This window comes from Mauremys mutica, chromosome 3 (assembly GCF_020497125.1).
Source record: "Mauremys mutica isolate MM-2020 ecotype Southern chromosome 3, ASM2049712v1, whole genome shotgun sequence".
Lineage (NCBI taxonomy): Eukaryota > Metazoa > Chordata > Testudines > Geoemydidae > Mauremys > Mauremys mutica.
The window spans coordinates 203,123,938-203,144,189 of NC_059074.1; the positions used below are offsets into that span (position 1 = coordinate 203,123,938).

The 20,252-nt window shown below is 46.6% G+C and overlaps 1 protein-coding gene across 8 annotated transcripts in view; it reads left to right on the top strand.

The window, feature by feature from the left end:
* The first annotated feature begins 917 nt into the window (after positions 1-917).
* Positions 918-20,252, top strand: part of FERMT1 (FERM domain containing kindlin 1) — a 38,652-nt gene continuing 19,317 nt past the window's right edge. Inside the window, exons 1-7 of one of the 8 annotated variants that reach the window (XM_045009819.1) lie at positions 918-1,031; positions 9,900-10,073; positions 13,712-13,945; positions 14,948-15,094; positions 15,789-16,002; positions 17,839-17,941; positions 19,354-19,461. In XM_045009819.1, the coding sequence (XP_044865754.1) occupies positions 9,923-10,073; positions 13,712-13,945; positions 14,948-15,094; positions 15,789-16,002; positions 17,839-17,941; positions 19,354-19,461 (957 nt within the window). In that variant the 5' untranslated portion in view covers positions 918-1,031; positions 9,900-9,922. Of the gene's footprint in view, positions 1,032-3,654; positions 3,765-5,382; positions 5,514-5,627; positions 5,664-5,724; positions 5,774-5,869; positions 5,904-6,059; positions 6,317-9,899; positions 10,074-13,711; positions 13,946-14,947; positions 15,095-15,788; positions 16,003-17,838; positions 17,942-19,353; positions 19,462-20,252 lie in introns of those variants that run through there. The other 7 variants (XM_045009817.1, XM_045009816.1, XM_045009818.1 and 4 more) reach the window with 7 other exon arrangements.

Below are 20,252 nucleotides of genomic sequence, written 5' to 3' on the forward strand. Positions count from 1 at the left end.
TCTCTCCCAAAGCTGCTGTTATGTGGCCAGCCCTCCAGACAACAAGAATTGTTTCATGAAAAAGTTCAAGGTTTTGCCATTTGGTTTCGTTCCAGCGTGAAACGAAACCACCGTTGCTTTTCAGACATTCAGGGGAGAGAGAAGAGCCTAGAGCAATCAGCTGGAATATGAGACCACGCTTCACATCCCTGCTTTCCTTAATTTGGAGCAGGACCAGGAACCTGGGTTTCCCCCAGGTCTGTTACCCGTGGAAGGAGCAGTGCTCCGAGACCCCCATAAATCATTGCATTCTAGCTGGTGGACGCTAAGCTCACTCGCTCTCTTTCTAGTATCCACTTCCTGGGTTGAATTGGGACGATCCCTTAAATAATCTGATCCTCTGCATTCCACAGTTGAGGGAGTGGAGAATGTTCTGTGACTCTGGCAGACCAGGTGCCAGCTCAAGCCAAGGCCCTAGGCCTCACTGCACACGGACAAATGCACAGCTGGAAACCAGTCTGGCTCACCTGTGTGTTAATATTGTTATAATAGATGTTAAGTTGATAAGAATGTGTTTAGTGTTGATGAAATGCTTGTAGGATGCTGCATGCACTGATTTCACTTAGAACATCTGTATCCACTGAGAGTTTGCATTGTAAATCTCTGTAACTGTGTAACTCGCCCAACAGGAAAGAAGCAATAATGAGTGTGGAGTGCTGGTCCTGCACACAATAAGGCCCTTTGAAACCAAATGAGCCATTGTGAAACATCAAAGAACACCGGCTCTGTTGTTTGCCCCTCCACACACACCCATGAAGAGGAGACAGGTGCTGACATTTGATCCATCAGTTTGAACTCTAGGGGAAGGGAATAAAAATCCCTGACCAGAAGGAACTTTATCACCCTGCTGCTTGGAAGGTGGAGAGGGCAATCATTCTAAGCACAAGCAAGGGAGCCATAAGCTGCTTTGCTTAGCTCTAGAGGTCATAGACAGCTTGAATATCGCAGCAGTTTCTATTACCTTTTGGGACCTAAGACCGTAACTCATTCGTGTGTGTGTTTACCTGCTTTAACCTTGTAAATAACTTATTTCTTTCTCTTGGTTAATAAATCTGTAATCAGTTTATTACAGAACGGGCTACAGGCATTGTCTTTGATGAGAGATCTAAGGTACAATTGACGTGGGTAAGTGACTGGTCCTTTGGGACTGGGAGTAACCTGAATGTTGTGATTTTTTTGGAAGGGACCATCTCTCACAAAGGCAGGCTTGCCTAGGTGGCAGGATATATTGGAGTTCCCACGAGGACTGCCTGACTCCATGTTAAGGTTGTTTCAGTGCTTGAGGAGTTACACTTGATTACTTGGTTGGTGAAATCTACGTATAATCCACCCAATCAGTTTGGGGTTTGTGTCCTGTTTCTTAATAGTCTGCCTGGAGATTGGCACTTACAGTCATGAGCATCTTAAACAGCCTGACGTATAATAGGAATTACTGGATAGATATCATATGAACTCCGGCTCATTCACACAAGTCTGGATGAGATCAACATTCCCAATAGGCTCCCATAAGAAGTTATTTTTTGTCTCTGGGCTGCCACTTGTTTTCCACTATGGTCACCTTCTCCTGAGCTGAGACTTTGTATCTGACAGTATTCATCCTCAGCCCAGGCCAATGACAGACATCCCTGGCACCATGTGTCTGTTCTGAATTTCAGCTCCTGGAGTATCTTGATCATTCGGTGCGTTTACTTCAATTTTCTCTGTTCAGGACCCTGATCAGAAAAATTGCCCAAGAAAAGATAAGTGAATTTTCTTCTTCCCTAAAGCCAATATTAGTACTCCCCTGATTCTGGAGACAGACCCTGAGAGCACATCACAGCATTTTAATATGACTAAATGTATGTAAACAAAGATTGTGTACACTCAGGCCAGACTTACACGGTGGGGGACTCTATCCTGGGCAGCAGTAACTGAAAGATTTGGGGGTCAGGATGGATAATCAGCTCCCGGTGTGATGCTGTGGCCAAAAGGGCTAATGTGACCTATGATGCATAAACAGGGGAAATTTGAGTAGGAGTAGAGGTTATTTAACCACTGTGTCTGGCACTGGTGCAACCATTGCTGGAATACTGTGTCCAGTTCTGGTGTCCTTCATTCAAGAAGGATGTTGATAAATTGGAGAGGGTCAGAGAAGACCCATGAGAATAATTAAAGAATTAGATGGCTTAGGTCAGGGGTGGGCAAACTTTTTGGGGCGAGGGCCACATCTGGGTGAGGAAATTGTATGCAGGGCCGGGGCAGGGCGGGTGGAGTGCGGGATGTGGAGGAAGGGGCTCAGGACAAGGGATTGGGGCAGAGAAGGGGTGCAGAGTGTAAGAGGGGGCTCAGGGAAGGGGGTTGGGGTACAGGAGGGGTACGGAGTGCAGGATGGGGCTCAGGGCAGGGAGTTGGGGTGCATGGGGTGCAGGGTGCAGCAGGGAGCTCAGGGCAGGTGGTTGGAAAGCACAGGAGTGCAGAAAGGGGCTCAGGGCAGGGAGTTGGGTGCAGGAGGGGTGCGAGGTACAGGCAGAGGGCTTAGGGCAGGAAGTTGGGGGGCGGGGGGCAGGAGGGGTTTGAGCTCCAGCCCGGTGCCGCTTACCTAAAGTGGCTCCGGGGTGGCAGTGGCGCACACCAGGGCCAGGGCAGGCTCCCTGCATGCCCGCCCTGTCCCCACGCCACTCCAGGAAGTGCTGCGGCCCCTGGGCGGGGGGGGCGGGGGGCAGAGGGCTCTGCGTGCGCACATGGAGCCCTTTGCCTCCCGGCCCGGGGGCTGCTTCTGAGAGCAGCGCCGGGCCTGCAGCACCACCAGGGGTAATCCCGTGGGCCGGATCCAAAGCCCTGAAGGGCCGGATCCGGCCCGCGGGCCATAGTTTGCCCATCCCTGGCTTAGGTGATAAACTCCAAGAGCTCAATTTATTTATCTTAAGAAAGAGAAGATGAAGGGGTGACAGACTAATCCAAAGTACCAACATAGGGAACAAACATTTAATAATGGACTCTTCGCTGTTGCAGAGACGACATAACACAATTCAGTGGCTGGTAGTGGAAGCTAGACAAATTCAGTCTAGAAATAAGGTACATTTTTAAGTGAGTAATTAACCTGATTGAATCTTGATGGAAAATCATCTTTTTTTCTAAAAGATATGCTCTAGGAATTGTTTGGGGGAAGGTCTATGGCCTGTATTATACAACAGACTAGATGATCACACTCGTCCTTTCTGGTCTTGGAATCCATGAATCAAGGAACTGGTAATGATAGAAGCTGGGAAAAGAAAAAGGCTGCCCTCCGTATGCAAAGCATAAGAACTGTTGAGGATGGTAAATGCTTTGAAGATAAATTTCCTGTAGGAACTTAGTTATGTTTCAGCTGGGGCCCTGCTCTGCTTATCCCCGATTCTCCGTGGCTAGAAAAAGGATGGGGATTGGGTTGTAATGCTCTCATCAGAAGTAGATAACTGACGATTTCACTTATGTTGTGGCATTTGGAGGAGTTGCCAAGACTCTGAATAGGACACAGCTGTTCCTGTTATTCTGGCATAACTCCATAGATTACCCATTCTGGGCCATGCCCACTGCCCTCATTTGATCAAAGTTGTAGGCAGCCATTTGCTCCCCAATTGAAAGAGCCAGTCACCAGTCCAGCCAGGCTTGGTGGGAAGTCAGCAGATAGCTCTGAGCCAACTGAGGGACAACCCCTAACCTCGCCTCACCATCCTGCGCTTGTTCTAGCTACCGCTTGCAAAGAGGTATAGTCTCCTCCTTCACTTCAAGGACTGCTTCACCTTGCCCTGTGACCTGTATTCTTTTCTAGAGCATCTGGCAGGAGCCAGGGTTGTAAGTCAACTATTCCAATGACTCTGCATAGCCTCAGTTTTCCAGAAAGCCACCTGCTGTAGCGTTAAGACAGCCAGGAACTGATTCTCTTGAGTGTCTGAGTTCTAGGACCAAAGCCTCATATATCTGCATGAAACATTTGTATCCCTGTGTTCTCCAGGGAGAAGCCTGTGGGGCAAGAGGGTTTTACATAGGAGGGACCATGTTTGCAGTACTGTCCACCCCTGTTAATATTGCTGGTGGGGGCATGCAGGGTGTCAGGTGAAAGCACATGGGGGCACTCAATGTCATGTGACAGTTCATGTTTATTTGGCTTGATGCCACTTGAATTTTCATGCCTAAAGGAGGGGGGCTGAGGCCAGGCCTACCACAATTTGAGTGCTTGTTAAGGTCCCGTATAGGGAGGAGGCTTCTCCTTCAGGTAAAAATCTCCCTAATTTATAAGAAGAGTCTCTCTGCCCATCAGGGGAAATTACCGCAGGTAAATGTGGTGGTGACACCAGGACAAAGGGGGACTAGTACATATTGAGGAATCTTCTGGCCTTATAAATAGAAGGTGGCAGGGCTAGAAAGAAACGATGGGCCAGGAGGCCCCTTCCTACTTACTTGTTCTTTCACTTCTGGGCTGCTGTCCGCCTTGTCCCTCCATGGGCTGCTGGCAGGGGAGGAAGGTCACGCCAGCCATGGCAACTTGCAGCAGAAGCTGGGAACTACCTGGTCATTAGGGTGTGGTGACCCGCCGCAGCAGCTGGTGACAACAGTCTGATTCTTTCCCAGTCTTTCAGGAGTGGCTAGAAATCCCCATCCTCTGTTACATCTGCCCCGGGAGCAGGAGCTGGGGATTGACAATTATACTTTGTCTGTGGCTGCTGTTGACATCCTAAGCAAACATTGCCAAGGCTCCAGAAAGTCTGACCTCCTGCACATGTTTGTGGTTCCATCTTATCTGAACTAATGCACAAGAACCTGAGTGTGCAAGGCCTGTCAATAAGCACCAGTGGGACCGACCTGGATTTTGCCAGAGCCCTGAGAAAGGTGCAGGAGTTGGAGACTCCAAGAGGCAAAAAGCTACTTTGGAAAAGTGCCCTGCTACAGTCTTCCCAGGTGACCTTGGGCAAGTCACTTAGCTCCAGCTCCTCAACGGTATTGAGGTGCCTCACGCTGCTGTTGATCCCAATGAGTGAGGCGTCCCTGTGCCTCAGTTTCCCCAGCTGTCCAAGGGGGATGCTAGCCCTGCCCACGGGGGGGGGGGCTGTGAGGATAAATAGTCACGCCTGGGAGGTGCTCAGTTCTGAGGGCAGCACCACGGATAGATCATTTTTACAGTGCCACCAGGGGCTTGTGTTGTATTGGGGGAGGGGGGGCGAGCAGAGCCGCCCCTGTGCGGTTTGCACGCTCCGCCTGGCTCGCCCCGACCTGCCCGCGCCCCGCTGCCAGACGGGGCGGGATGCCCGCGGGAGCGGGGCCGGGCCGGCTGCAGGAGCAGCGCTAAGGCCGCGCCCTGGTTCCCCGCGGCCCCCCCGGGGCCCCGCCGCGGCGCAGGGCAGGGCCGGGCCGGGCCGGGAGGAGGGCGCCTCCCCCTCGCGGTTCTTAGGCGCCAGGTGCTGGTGGAGGGAGCAGCCGCGGGTCTGGGAGGCGAGAGCTGCCCTTGGCCAAGGCACGTGAGTGGGAGCGGGAGCGCTGGTGGGTGGGAACGACCCTTTCTCCCGTGGGCAGCGCCCCCCGCCCCTGCTTTGCTTCCCCGGCTTCCTCTGGCAGGAGGGATTGAAAGGGGAGGATGATTCTTCCTTAAAGCCCTACTCTGCTGGCAGGTCTCTGGGCAGCTCCTGCTATGTTGGTGGGAGAGACCAGGTTGCTTTGTGTGGTAGCTGTAACCTGGGGCAAGTGGCAGTTTGTTGTGAGGAAACGTATTAATTGTAGGGTGTGTTTTTTTTTTTAAAAGCCTAATGGCCTTAATGAGTCCTTTGGAGAATGAGATCTGGATACCTGAGGCCAGGTCCTCGGCCAGGGAGCTTTCTTGATTTCCACCTGGCTTCTAAAGACTTCTGCATGTAAAAACCCGCTTTAGAGCAAACAGCGGTTCCAAGTGCACGCTGAAATGATTGAGTTGGAGGGAGGGATTGGAGGAGGAATGTGGGGCAACCAGATTTTCTGACTTTAACTGCTGGTAGCCTTTCAATCAAGAAATTGTCCTGTCTTCATTGTCACTCTTGGGTAGCCCACAAGTGTTTGCTGTTGAAGAAATTGGGGCCAGATCCTGCAGTCCTGAAAGCCAGTAGAAGTTTTGGTATTGACTTCAGTGGGTTCAGCAAGCTGGTTCCTAAGAGTTTTACATGATGTTTTAAAACTTGCATTTGAGAGTCTTGATTTCCTAACCCAAATATCATGGTTTTTAAATAGGTGCTATAAATTTTGGTATCCATTCTTAAATGCCAAGGCCATTGGTTCTTAAGAAATACCTATGGTAAATAGAGTTCATATTGTTGTTAATATTTTTATTTTATTGGTTTCTGTTTGTTTGGTTTTTGCACTGGTGTGATCATTTAAGGAAAAGCCCCTTTCAACTAGTAGGAAATTAAACAAAATTCCCATAGGCTTCAGTTGAAGAAGGGTTGGGCCTCATGCCGGTTTGTTTACTCTAAAATTAATTAAAGGATGTAACGTTTGGAGCAGTAAGGGCTAGGATTTATTATCTGTGCAAGTGTGTGTTTTCTAAAGAAGGTAACCGTAATGTGTTTCCCAGCAATTAAATGATTTCTATTATTTTGTTGCTATGATACTATTTAGAACCACTGATTTAATAAATGTAATACCTTCATTCATATATAAGCCCAGAAGGCACCATTATCATCTAGTCTGACCTGTAAAATTTCACCCAGTTATGCCTGCATTGAGCCCAGTATTTGTGTGTGACTAAGTTATATCTTCCAGCCAGGCATCTAGTCTTGATTTAAAGATGTCAAGAGATGGAAAATCCACCATTTCTGTTGGTAGCTTGCTCCAGTGGTTAATCACCCTCAGTGTTAAAAGAAAGTCTACCTTATTTCTTCTTTGAATTTGTATGGTTTTAACTTCCAGCCACTGGTACCCATTAGGCCTTTCGCTGCTAGATTATCTATTACTGTTTGTTTTTATTATCACAAACAAAACCTCTGGCTTGAAAGGGAAATATTGAAGAGAGGCTTTAGAGAAATAAATCAAATAAGGCGCCTGTCACAGCTACAGAGCTAGCGGTAACTAGCTCTGTAACTGTGAAATAATAATAATAATCTACAGGGTGAAATCATGGGATTCTCCTACTCTTAGACCAGGCCTGTGGCTGTAATACTCTGTATATCAACCATGCTTTCCCAGCTGAGTTCAGCACCTGTGGTTCTTCCCTTCCAGGCTCTGTGAACAGAGTGTCCAGATGGCCGCCTTAAACCAAAGCATTGTTTGATTTTAACAGTAATAATAAAGCACAACATAAGAGGTGGAGGAGAAGGTTTTGACATGGATATAGGCCTTCCTAGGGATGGTCTAACTTCTTCACGCCACCCCACAGGTGTCTGTATGTGTCTGAGTCTGACCAGCTTCTCAGCAACAACGGTCTCCCTGTCTTGAGAGAGAAAATCGTTTGTAGAATTCTTTGTTCTCTCAGTCTGTGGGCTTTGGGTCCCTGCTGACCAAACTGCCTTTGGAAGGCTCAACAGGAGGTCAGGCCACTCCCCACTGCCTTGTAACAACCCCCATGTGAGCACTGAGGTATCATCTCAAGTCATTCTTTAGCCTTCCTGTTTCACCCAGTGTAGTCATACAGTGAACATCCCAATAACCAGCTCACGGACAGCATTCTTAAATTATTACAGAGCAGCCCCTGGCCGTCTTGGTGCCAAGCTGTGCTTGGATCGGTGTAGGGGGATCTTTGGGCCCACAGGGAGCTCTGTGAAAGCCCGGGGCTCTCAACCCAGATACAAGGTTCCATCCACATGAATATAACTTCAGGATTGGGGCCTTAATATGCCATCCTAGCTTTAAACGCAACCATAGGTTTTACTGTAACCCAAACTGAAGAGAAGGAGGAAGAGTATCTAGGTACTGGGGATCCTGTTCATGATCAGTGACTTTAACATCCATATGGATGACACATCCTCTGAATGGGGTCCAGGATTTTGTGGCTACCAAGACGCTAACCGAGGAGGCTGTTGGTTTAACTTGCAGTGAGTCCCAGTTTGGACCTTGTGTTTGGGATGGGGGTGAGTAATCAAATCCCTACCCACCTCATTGATGGACCATTGCTTCCCTCAGTTTCGCTCTCCCTTGCGAGGGGGCCTATTTGGATGGTTCACCCTCAGAAACTAATGACACCTGAGTGGGAAGCTGAGGGAGAAAGCACAGTCTGTCAGGAGAATGGCAATCTTGTGGAATGTCATGTGAGAGGTTGTAGGATCGTTGCCCGTGTTCTCCAGCTTGCTATGCCTCAGGACATAAATGCTTTCTTTGAAGTTCTCTTGCCTGTGTTCTACTGAGGGTGAGACTAGATGAGCTAATCATAGAAGTATAGGGTTGTAAGGGGCCTTGAAAGGTCATCTAGTCCACACACACACACCCATCCTGAAGCAGGACTAAAATCGATGAATCATAAGACTAATTTTCCTCTGCTATTGACAAGGTTGCCCCTAGGCATCCTTTTCTTGGACTTTGGTCTAACAGGTCACCTTGGCTTAAAGGTGACTGTGGCAAATGCAGTAGGAGGGAAATGCTGGCGTTCCAGTGCCAGAAATCCTATCCTGAATCTGACCAAATGGGATACAAAGACATTTTTTTAAAAATCTTACATTTTGGCTGTGAAGTAGGCAAAGAAATGGTTTGTCTCTGTTGCAGGCCTGCCAGGGTCTCCACTAGCAGGCGGTCACCAATCTGCTGTCCTGGACCCAGTCTTTGGATCCCATGTGCTCCCAAACTCACGGAATCTGAGCAGTGTCCAGACGCTATCTCTAGTCCTTACCTCTTGGGCACATCCTGTCTGACACCTTTCTGTGGGATGGTGGGACCCAACATCCAGCTGCCCTAGGTCCCCAAACCAGTTCTGAACCTGCCCCAAGTCCTATGTGCACACTCCACAGAGCTCTACCTTCGTGGGTGCTCCAGTGTGTAGTTTAACCGTTCGGTGACACATGGCAGATAATGCAAGGTACTCACTCAGGCTTTGCCAAGAACTTCTTAAACACACATGCACCTTACTCATAGACGGCACAAGAGATTTACAGACCTATGGAAAAAAAACAATGCACAGCTGAACGCAGTTCCCTCCTTCAGAGTCCTCACCACTCCTGAGAGTCCTTTAGGGTTTGGTCATAGGGGACCAGGTCCATCTTGCCCCCTACATCTTCTCAGTCTGCTTGTTCCGGTGATGGTCTTTGTCCCTTTGCTAGAGAGCCTGTCCTTTGAAAAGCAGGGTCGGACACCTCTTCCTGCTTCTCCTCTCATGTTGGGGAATTTTCTATTCTCCCCCTCCCCCCACTTTGTGTGGCAGAGGGTTGCTAAAAGCTAGTGGCTCTGCCTGGCACCCCTCTGGAGCTATCTGGGTAAGACTATACAGTTGCTGATGGCCCTGTTTCAGATTTTCAGATGTGGTGCATTTTCTACCATAAAATGGAAGCTATAATCCACAGTGACGGTCACAGTCATAAACAAGAGTGCATAAAATCAAATGGAATTCATGAGTTTACATAGACAGAGTGACAAAACTTCACAGCCTCCGCCATAGCGTCTGTAAAGCAGGTTTGCTTCAGGAAGTGGGAAGCTTGCTTGAACAGAGCTGTCTCTGCTCTTTCGCTGGTTCAAGTTCCCCTGTTCTGAAGAAATATCTCCTGACTTTGTGGCTAATCCAGTGGGAGCAGATTCTGGAAGAAACCTATGCCACACCTCTGCGTTAAGTTTCCGGTATTTCTCTGTCTGAGCTGTTGCCCACATCAGGCCCTTAAGTCCATTTCTTGATTATTATTTTTGTTTAAATGCATTGTATTTTGAACATCTGTTGATTTATACTTTCTTTTACTCTGTAGACCTCACAGTAGAGGTTGCTGAGATGACTTCCTCAAAAGAATATGGATCCAATTCTTGGGAGCTCATTGTCACAGTCGATCATCAGTATGAAGAAGAGCAAAAGGAATTTACACTTCGGGTCTCGGGAGATCTACATATTGGTGGAGTGATGCTCAAATTAGTAGAACAAATCAGTGAGTAGAGAGAGAGAGTTAATTTGCATGCTGTTATTGAAATTACATGTATAGATTTTCCCTCCCTCCCCTTCCTTGGCTCAATAGACAAGGCAGAGGAAAGGTTTGAGAGGAAACAAAGATGGAGCAAGGTGAAGTAACTTGCCCTCAGTCCCACAGCAGTTCAGTGGCAGAGACAAGAATAGAACCCAGATTTCCTGAGTCACAATCCAGTGTCCCAGCCACTAACATAAGCTGCATCCCGAAATAATTATCCCAGGGCCCTGATCTTGCAGTTGGATCCATACAGGCCAAGAAGGAACTTCCAGATACAACTATACCTGAAAAAATATTGACTATAAATGTCATTGTCTCTAGATTTCACATAATACAGATATTTCCTCCACCACACTCTCCACAAGCATGATTCTCTCTCTTCAAATCTAGCAATCTTTGGTTACTTTCTTGCTGACTGCTGAGCAGGGTCTGCCTATATTAGGCCTGGTCTACACTAGGGGGCGGGGTTGATGTAAGATACGCAACTTCAGCTACAGGAATAGCGTAGCTGAAGTCAACGTATCTTATTTTGACTTACCTCCCGTCCTCACGGCGCGGGATCAACGGCTGTGGCTCCCCCTGTCAACTCCGCTACTACCACTCACCCTGGTGGAGGTCCAGAGTCGACGGGAGCGCGTTCAGGGATCGATATATCACGTCTAGATGAGACATGATGTGTCAATCTCCGATAAAGCGATTGCTACCCACCGATCCGGCGGGTAGTGTAGACATACCCTTATTCAGGTATGCATTCCTCAGACTTGGAACCGCTACAGAGTTGAACACTTGGTGCAGAAGAGGTGTTATCTGGACCCCACTATTCATATCTTTGACTTCTCGTCTTGCTTCTGTACACAACAGAAGTGCTGCCATCTTCTTTGGTCAGCTTGCTCAGGCCATGCCATGGCCTATCATGACTAACTGTCTGTACCTCTTTTGTGACTGTGAATTGTAATTCAGGGCAGGTTTACACTACAAATTTACAGCGGCGCAACTGCACCACTCTAGCGCTTATGGTGAAGACGCTCTAAGCTGCTGGGAGAGACCTCTCCCCTTGGTTAATAACTCCACCTCCATGAGAGGCGGTAGCTAGGTTGGCAGGAGAAGCTGGAGCGACATAGTTACATCGAAGTAATTTTGTAGTGTAAACCAGTGTCATCCAAACTGAGAGGCCAGTTCTTCTGGCATGCAGCCGACATAAGGATGCCAAAGAATTCACACACAAGAAGGCCCTGGTATTTCACCATCAAACGTGCCTCTGAGTGACTTGTTTCTTTTCCAAGTTGTTGTAGAAAAGAGTTCACTGGATTCATTTGTAAGAGCTTAAAGAGTGACTACATCCTATTCAGCCTGGAGCTGTTGAAGCTGGGGTAATTTCAGAACTCAAAGGAAAATAATAAGGTCACAAAGTCCATTCCCTTAATCCCTTGCACTCCACCCCTTTAGCCAAACAGCTGCATGGACTTTTACTTGTGATGCTTAACAAAAAGAAATCTACAGTACCAAGTGAACTAGATGGTCAGCAACACGGCCACCAGATCCTACATAAACTGTGTCTGTTCTCTTTCGATGTTGCAACTTTCTGGAAACAAATGAAATTGCTTTAAAAATATATTGAACAATTTTTTGTTTTAAAATGAGAGCTGCTTCTTAGTTTAAGGCCAAAAGGATCCCCGATTTGGTTACAGCGTATCTTCCAGAAAGGCAGCCTGTCTTTGTTTGAAGACATCAAGAGATGGAGAATCCACCATTTCCCATGTTTTCATCAAAAAAGCAAAAACTGGTGGTTGTTTTTCAGGTTTGGCAACAGAAAATGTTTGGCTTTTGAGAACCAAAACCTGAAAAATTTCAACCAGTTGGGCAAAATTTTTCAGTAAACCTAAAATTTCCCCCCTGAGCAACAGAAAAAATGTCAGGTTGGCAGAAACTGAAACATTTCTGTGTTTGGGATGCTGGGGGAGGCAGTTTGTTAGTTTTTCAATGAAAACTGAGGAGAAAAAATTAAAACTTGACATTTCCCACAGACAATTCCATTTTGATGAAATAGACACTTTCCATCAAAAGCACTTCAGAGCTGGTCCAAAATTTTCCATCAATTAATAATTTTACCAAGGAAACTGTTCTTCCAGCAGTGGATTAGCACTGTCACTAAGCTGTGCTGCAAAACACACGACTTTGTCTCTTTCTAGCAGCTCCTGCATTTAAAAGATAATCCATCCAACGACGTTTTAAATTTCTGGTTAATTTTCATTAGGTGCTGGGTGAAATGATGCTCAGGTTGTTCATTATTTAGAAGCTCTTTGTAAGAAGTGTGTTCTTGCGATAATATAGAGAATTCTGGATTAAAGGAACATCTGTCAAATCATACAGCTACCGATTTGCTCTAGTTGTTTATATTTTTAATCATATGGTAGTTCCTAAAGGTCCAAACCAAGGTCAGGGCCCCACTGTGCAAGGTGCTGTACAAACACATAGTGAGAGATGGTCTCTGCCTTGAAGAGATTATAATCCAAATAGCTAAAATGGGCACAGGGTGGGATAAAGCTTAGAAGATGTGGATTCAACTCCTAGCTCTGCTGTAGCCGCCTTGGGCAAGTCACTGCATTTTTCAGTGCCCGAGTTCCATCTTTCCCCTTGTTCTCCTTCACAGGCACCACTGCAATCCACAAACTTCCTGCTCGGCTGCCACCTAACCCTGTATACAGCTGTGGTTAGCACCATAGTGTGAGTGCCACTGAAAATCAGCTTGCGTGCTGCCTTCGGAGCGCGTGCCATAGGTTGCCAACTCCTACTGTAGTAGCTAACCTCACTTGGCATCGCAGGTTTTTCCATCTGGGCAGGTGCACTACAGCTTCTCTCTGAGTGCCCTTCTCCTTCCTGAGCGTGCACACTACTGCCTCGAGAGAGGCATTCAGAGACCTGTCTCCTGCTTATGCCCCGGAGCAGTTACAAACTTGGGAAGGGGTGTGCAGCTCCCAAGTCACGTGCAGGGGCCCAATCCAGTAGGTGGGTTCTGAGCCTGCCTCCCAGCTCAGGTCCCTCTGGTGAGTTCACACAAAACAGCTGGGGTGGGACTTCCCTCTCGAGCTGCAGTGGATTGGGTGCTTATCCCAGGATGTGGGAGACCCCTAGTTCAAGACCCTCCTCCACCGTGAGTGAGAGAAGGGATTGGAACAGGGATCTGTCACCTCTCAGGTGTACTAGGCTGCAGAATCATCCTCATGCTCTCTGGCCCAATTAATATTTAATTATTAAATTCAAGAGGAACAGCAGCAATAGGCGAGATTGAGGGAGCCCTACACTAGAATGTCCCGATGGTTAGGACACTCACCTAGGAGATGGTAGATCTCTGTTTAATTCCCTTTTTCTCTTTGAGGAACTTGAACCAGGGACTGTCTCTCTCTGGGTGTTTGTGCAGTGTCTAGCATACTGGGGCCTTGATCTAGGGTTTCTAGTTGTTACCGTAGTACAAATATTAATAACATTCTCGTTGTTCGTCTGATCTGTAGCTCCGTGTTTCAAAACAAGGCTTTTGAGTGGATCTGCTTTATAGTTTGTTACTGATCGCACACTTTGCATTCCTTTGTTCGATATTGCCCTAGACTTATCACGGGATTGGTCAGACTACGCTCTCTGGTGGGAGCAGAAGAAGTGCTGGCTTCTGAAGACCCACTGGACGCTGGATAAGTGTGGGGTGCAGGCAGATGCCAAGCTGCTCTTTACCCTGCAGCACAAGATGCTGCGCCTCTGCTTGCCGAACATGAAAACCGTGCGGCTGAAGGTCAGCTTCTCTTCGGTGGTGTTCAAGGCTGTCAGTGACATCTGCAAAACCCTCAGTAAGTGACTCTTCATCTCTGATGGCAGCTGTGTTTCAGAGCTTCCTGTTGGCTCGGTGTCTGCAGCCCCTATTCATGCAAAACGCCTACCCCGTTCAAAGAGGGCATAGCTCCCTTAATGACGTCCCTGCCACTACCAGGGTCCCAGGCACTGTTGCATCGCTGTCCCTCCATGGTGCTGCAGCAGAGAACAATAGTTTAGTCTGCCGAGGGCTGTAATCCTTTGGTCTCATTCCGATTGTTGGGCTTGGTGTGGGGGTGGCTGGGTGGTGTTGGTGGCCTGTGCTATACTGGAGGTTTGGTGGGGTAACTCTATAACCTCAGCCCCAGACCACAGGCCTGGACCTTTCTGAAGAGAGCACAGACTTTTACGTTCAGTATCCAGTGCAGGTTGGCTAACAGGCTAGGTCTCCGCCCTTACAGATCCCTGATCCATAACATTATCAGGAGCTTCTCCTGTGACCCACGTGGTTGCTGATTAGTGAGAGTTCTGAGGGTGGCTTTCGGTGGCTGAAGCCACCAACCCATTTCACGCTGTGCGCAGAAGAGTTTGAGCCCCGTTCTGCTTTCACACCGGCCTTACCACCGTGTAGCCCTGCAGGGTGGGTGGAGTTACTCCCAGAGTACATTAGCATAAATGAGGTGAGAATTAATCAGGCCCATTGCCTTTATTTCTAAACTATTAAGAAGTGAATTTTAGTGCTCGAGACACTTGTAGCACTGCTCAGACCAGGACATCCATCCTGCTTCCCTGCACAGCCCTGTCAACATACTACAGTCCTGAGCCACAGCAACCCTGGTATGCCAATGATGGATTTCTCCCAAGCAGCAATTAGCAATGGATGATTACTTGCAGCTGGATTGTGGGTGCTTCCATGGAGCTGTGGTGTAGGATACAGCCCTGAATATGGAGGAGTACCAAGTGCCATTGCCGTGTGAGGTTTTTATTGGCCATTATCTTGTAAGATTCCATAGCCTTAACTTCAGCACTTATCATTGTAGATATTAGACGGTCGGAAGAACTCTCTCTGTTGAAACAGTCGGAAGATACTTTGAAAAAGAAAAAGAAAAAAGACAAGAATAACAAAGAACCAGTCATAGAAGACATTTTAAACCTGTACAACTCTCCAGTGATTGCAGGATCACCAGGTAACGAAAACCCAGATGGACTTTATTCAGCTGATTTTTTTTTCTTTTAAAGAGAAATATTTTGAGGCCGAGGAAGGGGAAACAGGTCTTCATGTTGTGCAGTTAAAACAGGAGGAGGCACAGAGGTGTACAGGGAAGCAGAAGTTAAAGGGATGCTGTTGACATGAAATCTAGCCAGATTTTTAAAAATGATTTGAAAGTAGTTTCAGGTCCTATCCCAGCCTTTGAGTTTCCATGCCAGCGTTTGTGGTTTTATATCACTATTTTTTTTTAAATAGTTTTTCTGTCCCGGTGCTCCTGAAAGACCCACACACACACAAAAAGAGTATCTGACTAAGGCCCCAACCCTGCAAACAGTATATACTGCTGCTTCATTGGCAGCATGAGCACGGCTTTGGAATGGTCCGTCATTTCTGACATGCTGCAAGGGCAAGAATGGAACTGCTGATTTTTTTTTAACATTTTATATATCAGCCCAATCTGAGTGGAATTTCATAGGACAAAGAAAAGGCGCTTCTCTGCCCAGCGGGCATTTCCCCAGGCACATACCTAAGGCCTGCTTCGCACAATGGAGGTGTGAGAGCTCCTCAAAGAAATGGGTTAGAATCCTGTATAACAAAGTGTTAGGCAACTTGAAGATAGCGGTCGCTACCGGTTCCCCTTCTAATAATACATTATTGTTTTTAACTTGCAGCAAGTCCTGGTTTATTCAGTAAAACTATGACTCCCATTTATGACCCTGTCAATGGAACACCAGTCCCTTCTACTATGACTTGGTTCAGCGACAGCCCTCTGACCGCACCGAACTGCAGCATCCTTGCCTTCAGCCATCCCAACTGTTCTCCGGAAACACTGGCCGAAATGTATCAGCCTCGGACCTTAGCTGACAAAGCCAAACTTAATGCAGGGTAAGGATGCTTCTCTTTGGCACGTAAGCTCGCTTAGCTGAATTGACGCTAATCCAGCCTTTTCAGAGATGAAACACGGAATTTGAAAACCTAACTCTTGCATTTAGTTGTGGGGTTTCTTTAAAAGGGTCCTTTGATCTAGTTCTCGTCTCATAAATGCTTCGTTGACTCTTTTCTACTTTTTGCCTTTATGCCACATTTTTCTGGGCGGTGATTTTGTTTTAAGTGATCAGCAACGTAACATAAAAAGACTCTAGACTAAATTTTTCTTTATCAGACCACTGCAAATCCACTGAAGTGTGTAAGATCGCAGTGGTGTAGTTGAGAGGAGAATTTGGCCCTCTATCTAGTAATGGTGGCTTCTCCTTAAATAAAGCGCTGAGGGCATGTGTGATGGCTGCCATCTTCACTGACACAGTGGGGATTGAACTGGGGACCTCCAGAGCTAAAAGCATGAGCTGCTACAGCTTGAGCTCAAGAGCCACACTCAAGAGCTTGGACTTTAACAGAAAAACACTTTTGATGGAAGTTTTTCAATCAGCCCTACTGTAGACTTCTATTTGCAGCTCTGGGGGACCCAGGTTCAATCCTTAGTGTATTGACCAAGATGGCAGCTGCCGTATAAGTGGAGGCTGTAACAGACCCACATCCTCTGCATGCATGCCTAGACTTCAGCCATAATTGAATACCTGGCAGAGGAATCATTGAGCCTGCGAGCGCTTTCCACAAAGGAAAACTGCATTTTTTTTTTAGCTTTTTGGCACCCAACTGGCTCCACCCCCTCCTCTTGATCATTGCAAATCAGTAAGTCCTCCCAGGAATGCACCTACTGCAGGCCACAGACAAATTCTACTCAATAAGATTTACAAAAATGACTGTGTTGTGCTCCCTCTGCTGGCTCTTCAGCACAACAAAGACTCCTCCTAGGTCTTTGCTGACATATGATGATATTGGTGCTTGCGTTGGCATGGGATGACCACCAAAGTGCTCTTGTTAGATGGGGCCTATCAGGATTTGTAATCCCACAAGCTGACCTAGTGCACGCTGACAGTGATCCTGTCTTTCAGCCTTTACTTTGTCATTTAGACATTTAGGGAGCTGGTCAGCAAAGCACTTATGAGTGTAGCCCCATTGACTTCTGTGCTTAAAGTTAATAAGCTATTGCACAGTGTTCTCTGTATGGTATAGCACAACATAACGGCACTAGATTTTCTCAGCATTCATTTCACGAACAGTAACGGCTCATTTTTTTTTTTTGTATTTCAAGTGTTGGAACATGAGCTGAGATTTTTTAAATTTGGAGGATTGAATAGGAGATTAGACATTTCTGTGGATGACAAGAGTAGCTGGAGTTCTAATAGCAAATGCTAAAATGACAGGCAAGAGGTTTGGCAGGGATAGAAATCTTCATACTTCAAGGCTTAAATAACATCTCGCTAATAGGGGTCAGGAGGAAACTTCTCTGGGAGCAGGTTACCCCATAACTGCCTACTGCAGGGTTTTTTTTACACCTTCTTCTGAAGCAACTGGTCCTAGCTACTGTTGGAAAAGAACATAGTGGATTGGGTGGATGTGGGGTTTGAGCAGGGGGTTGGACTAGATGACCTCCTGAGGTCTCTTCCAACCCTGATATTCTATGACCCAGCCTGGTAGTTCTTGTGTTCTTTTGTTTAAATACTTTAGACACCCATGCAAAAATACAGTGTGCTTCAGTTATGTGAATTTGCCTGTGCTTGTAGGAGCCAAAACTATTCATTCATTAGAGTTACTCTGTAGCTTTGTATCTGACATTGTTTTCCTGGCACAACTGAATTTATTTTTTGTTTTTTTCTCCAGCTGGCTGGATTCATCACGATCACTTATGGAACAAAGTGTCCAGGAGGACGATCAGCTTCTCTTACGCTTTAAGTACTACACTTTCTTTGATCTGAATCCGAAGGTAAGAGTCTCTTAACTCTTGGTTTCTGTCTTTTCTCTTTGTTTGGCCAGCTTTCGTGTTCAGGAGCTGCAGCACAAGCCTCTTGCAATTCCTAGCTAAAACACAACAAAGCATTGCCCGGAAGTCTCATAGTCAGTGAATTCTGCTCCTTGCGGATCTTTCAGCTAAGAGTTCGCCCTCCTCGCTGAGTATTTGATACCCAAATGGCTGTTTGCACATCCTGGTCCCCTCCTGTATCAAAAGGCCTGATACTGCTCCTGCCCCATTTAAATCAGTGGAAAGGCTCCCATTGGCCCCACTGGGAGTTGGGTTGGGTCCAAAGAGGCCAGAAGAATGGGAGAGAGGCCAGAGCTGTGTCCCCAGGATTTTCTCCTTTCAAATACATTCCTGATCTCTGATGGGGTTGTGGCTGAGGTCCTGTTTCCTCCTCCCTTCCTGACTGCATGGCAGAGGGGTTCTGCATCCCAGTAGGCTGTTCCTCTCTGTTCCCCCTTTCCAGATCTCCAGAGCTGAGACCTGCCCCCCAGCCTCCCTCTCAGAAGTCACGAAAGATTCCAGCCCCTAGGCAGCAACCCATCAAGGACACTGAACTCAACCAGGTTGCATGCAGTGCTCTGTGAGCAGGGAGTGTAGCCCCAACCGGGCCCCAACCGGGCCCTTACGGTGGCACAGCTAAGAGATGGCTCTAAGATTTTCTTAACTATAAGGGCCTGGTCCAAAGACCACCAGAAGAAGTGGTCAGGCTTTCAAAAGAGCTTGTTTATTTCCTGCATTTCTCTCAACGTGGGCAACAAGACTAATCGAGGTAACATTTGCAAAAGCACTTAGCCTAAGTCTCATTTTCAAAAGGCACTTTGGGTAAGATTTTTAAAGGTATGTAGGTGCCGAAATTCCACTGGGAACCTCAGTCTCATTGCCTTCTAATGGGACTTGGACTCTCAAGTGCCTAGGTTGCTTTTGAAACTGCGACTTAGGCTCCTCAAGTTACTTGAGTGCTTTGGTAAGTTTGCGCCTTAGTTCTTTGCATTGGCACTAATAGTGACTTGCACAAAGATTGCAGTAAGTCGAGTTCTGCTTTTGTTTTATTTTTAAAAACATCAATTAATTGGGGCCAGATCCTTAGCTGGTGTAAATCAGGACAGTTCCATTGTAAATTGCAGCTTATACCAGCTGAAAATCTTGCCCCCTTTTTTTTTGGGTGGGGTGAATGAATTGTTTCCTTTCAGGCATTTTAGATAAATAACAATGTGCTTTCTAGTCTGATTAAAACACGTGGGGTGAAATCCTGGCCCCAGTCAAGTCAGTGGGAAGTTTGCCATTGACTTCAATGGGGCTAGAATTTCATCCATTGTCTCCTCCACTCAAGGAGTTCCTACATGAACTAATGCAGCATTTTATCTCTCTGCCTCCAGTATGATGCGGTGCGAATAAACCAGCTATATGAACAAGCCCGGTGGGCCATCCTATTAGAAGAAATCGATTGCACGGAGGAAGAAATGTTGATCTTTGCTGCATTACAGGCATGTACTTGATCCTAGTTGAAAAACCGGTTTTCTCAAGAGGGGTAGACACAAGCTAGGGCAGGAACATAATGGGAAAAGCACATGCTAATTCCTGGATTTGAGCAGTTGTTTCCAGTTGTCCTTAGAGTTCTTCCAGAGATTGATTGTTGGATTCTGTAAAGTGTTTCATGCTCAGATTAAAACAATGTCCATTATTTACACGCAACACACGTGCCTTATGTAACCATTTATTAACAGTTTCTAAAATCAGAGCTATTTATTTTCCATTTCAGAAAGCATTTCTTCTTCAGTATTAACTGCCTATGGGGGAGCCTTTTAATAATGGCTTCGTTTGGAAGGAGTTTTTAGACAAGAGTTGTTTTATTTACTACCTGTCAAAATCCCACTTTACCCCCTGAGGGTTTCTTTTTTTTTTTTTTTTTACCCTTATATTTATAAAATAAATATAAATCCATGTTTGGAGATGTGACATTCCATCCATAATTAATTTTTCCATGACTGAAAGTTTTGATTTCATTCAGCTTTTCCTTGTCTTTCAATTCCTGCATCCACACTTCATCTTGAACGGTATGTAGCGTTCTAACATGGTAGGTTATAGTTTGCCTATCAAATTCCCAACAACCCTCATAAATTTGTTGAGCATTTTCATCATGGCAGTTCCCATTAACTTTGGCCCAGAAAGTTAGGTCCAGTAATTTCGTTCACAGCGTAACTGGCACTTCACTTGCAGCTATCTGTAGTGCACGTAGAGGTGTTGTTATAAATGTACCACACACCATTTGTAGTGC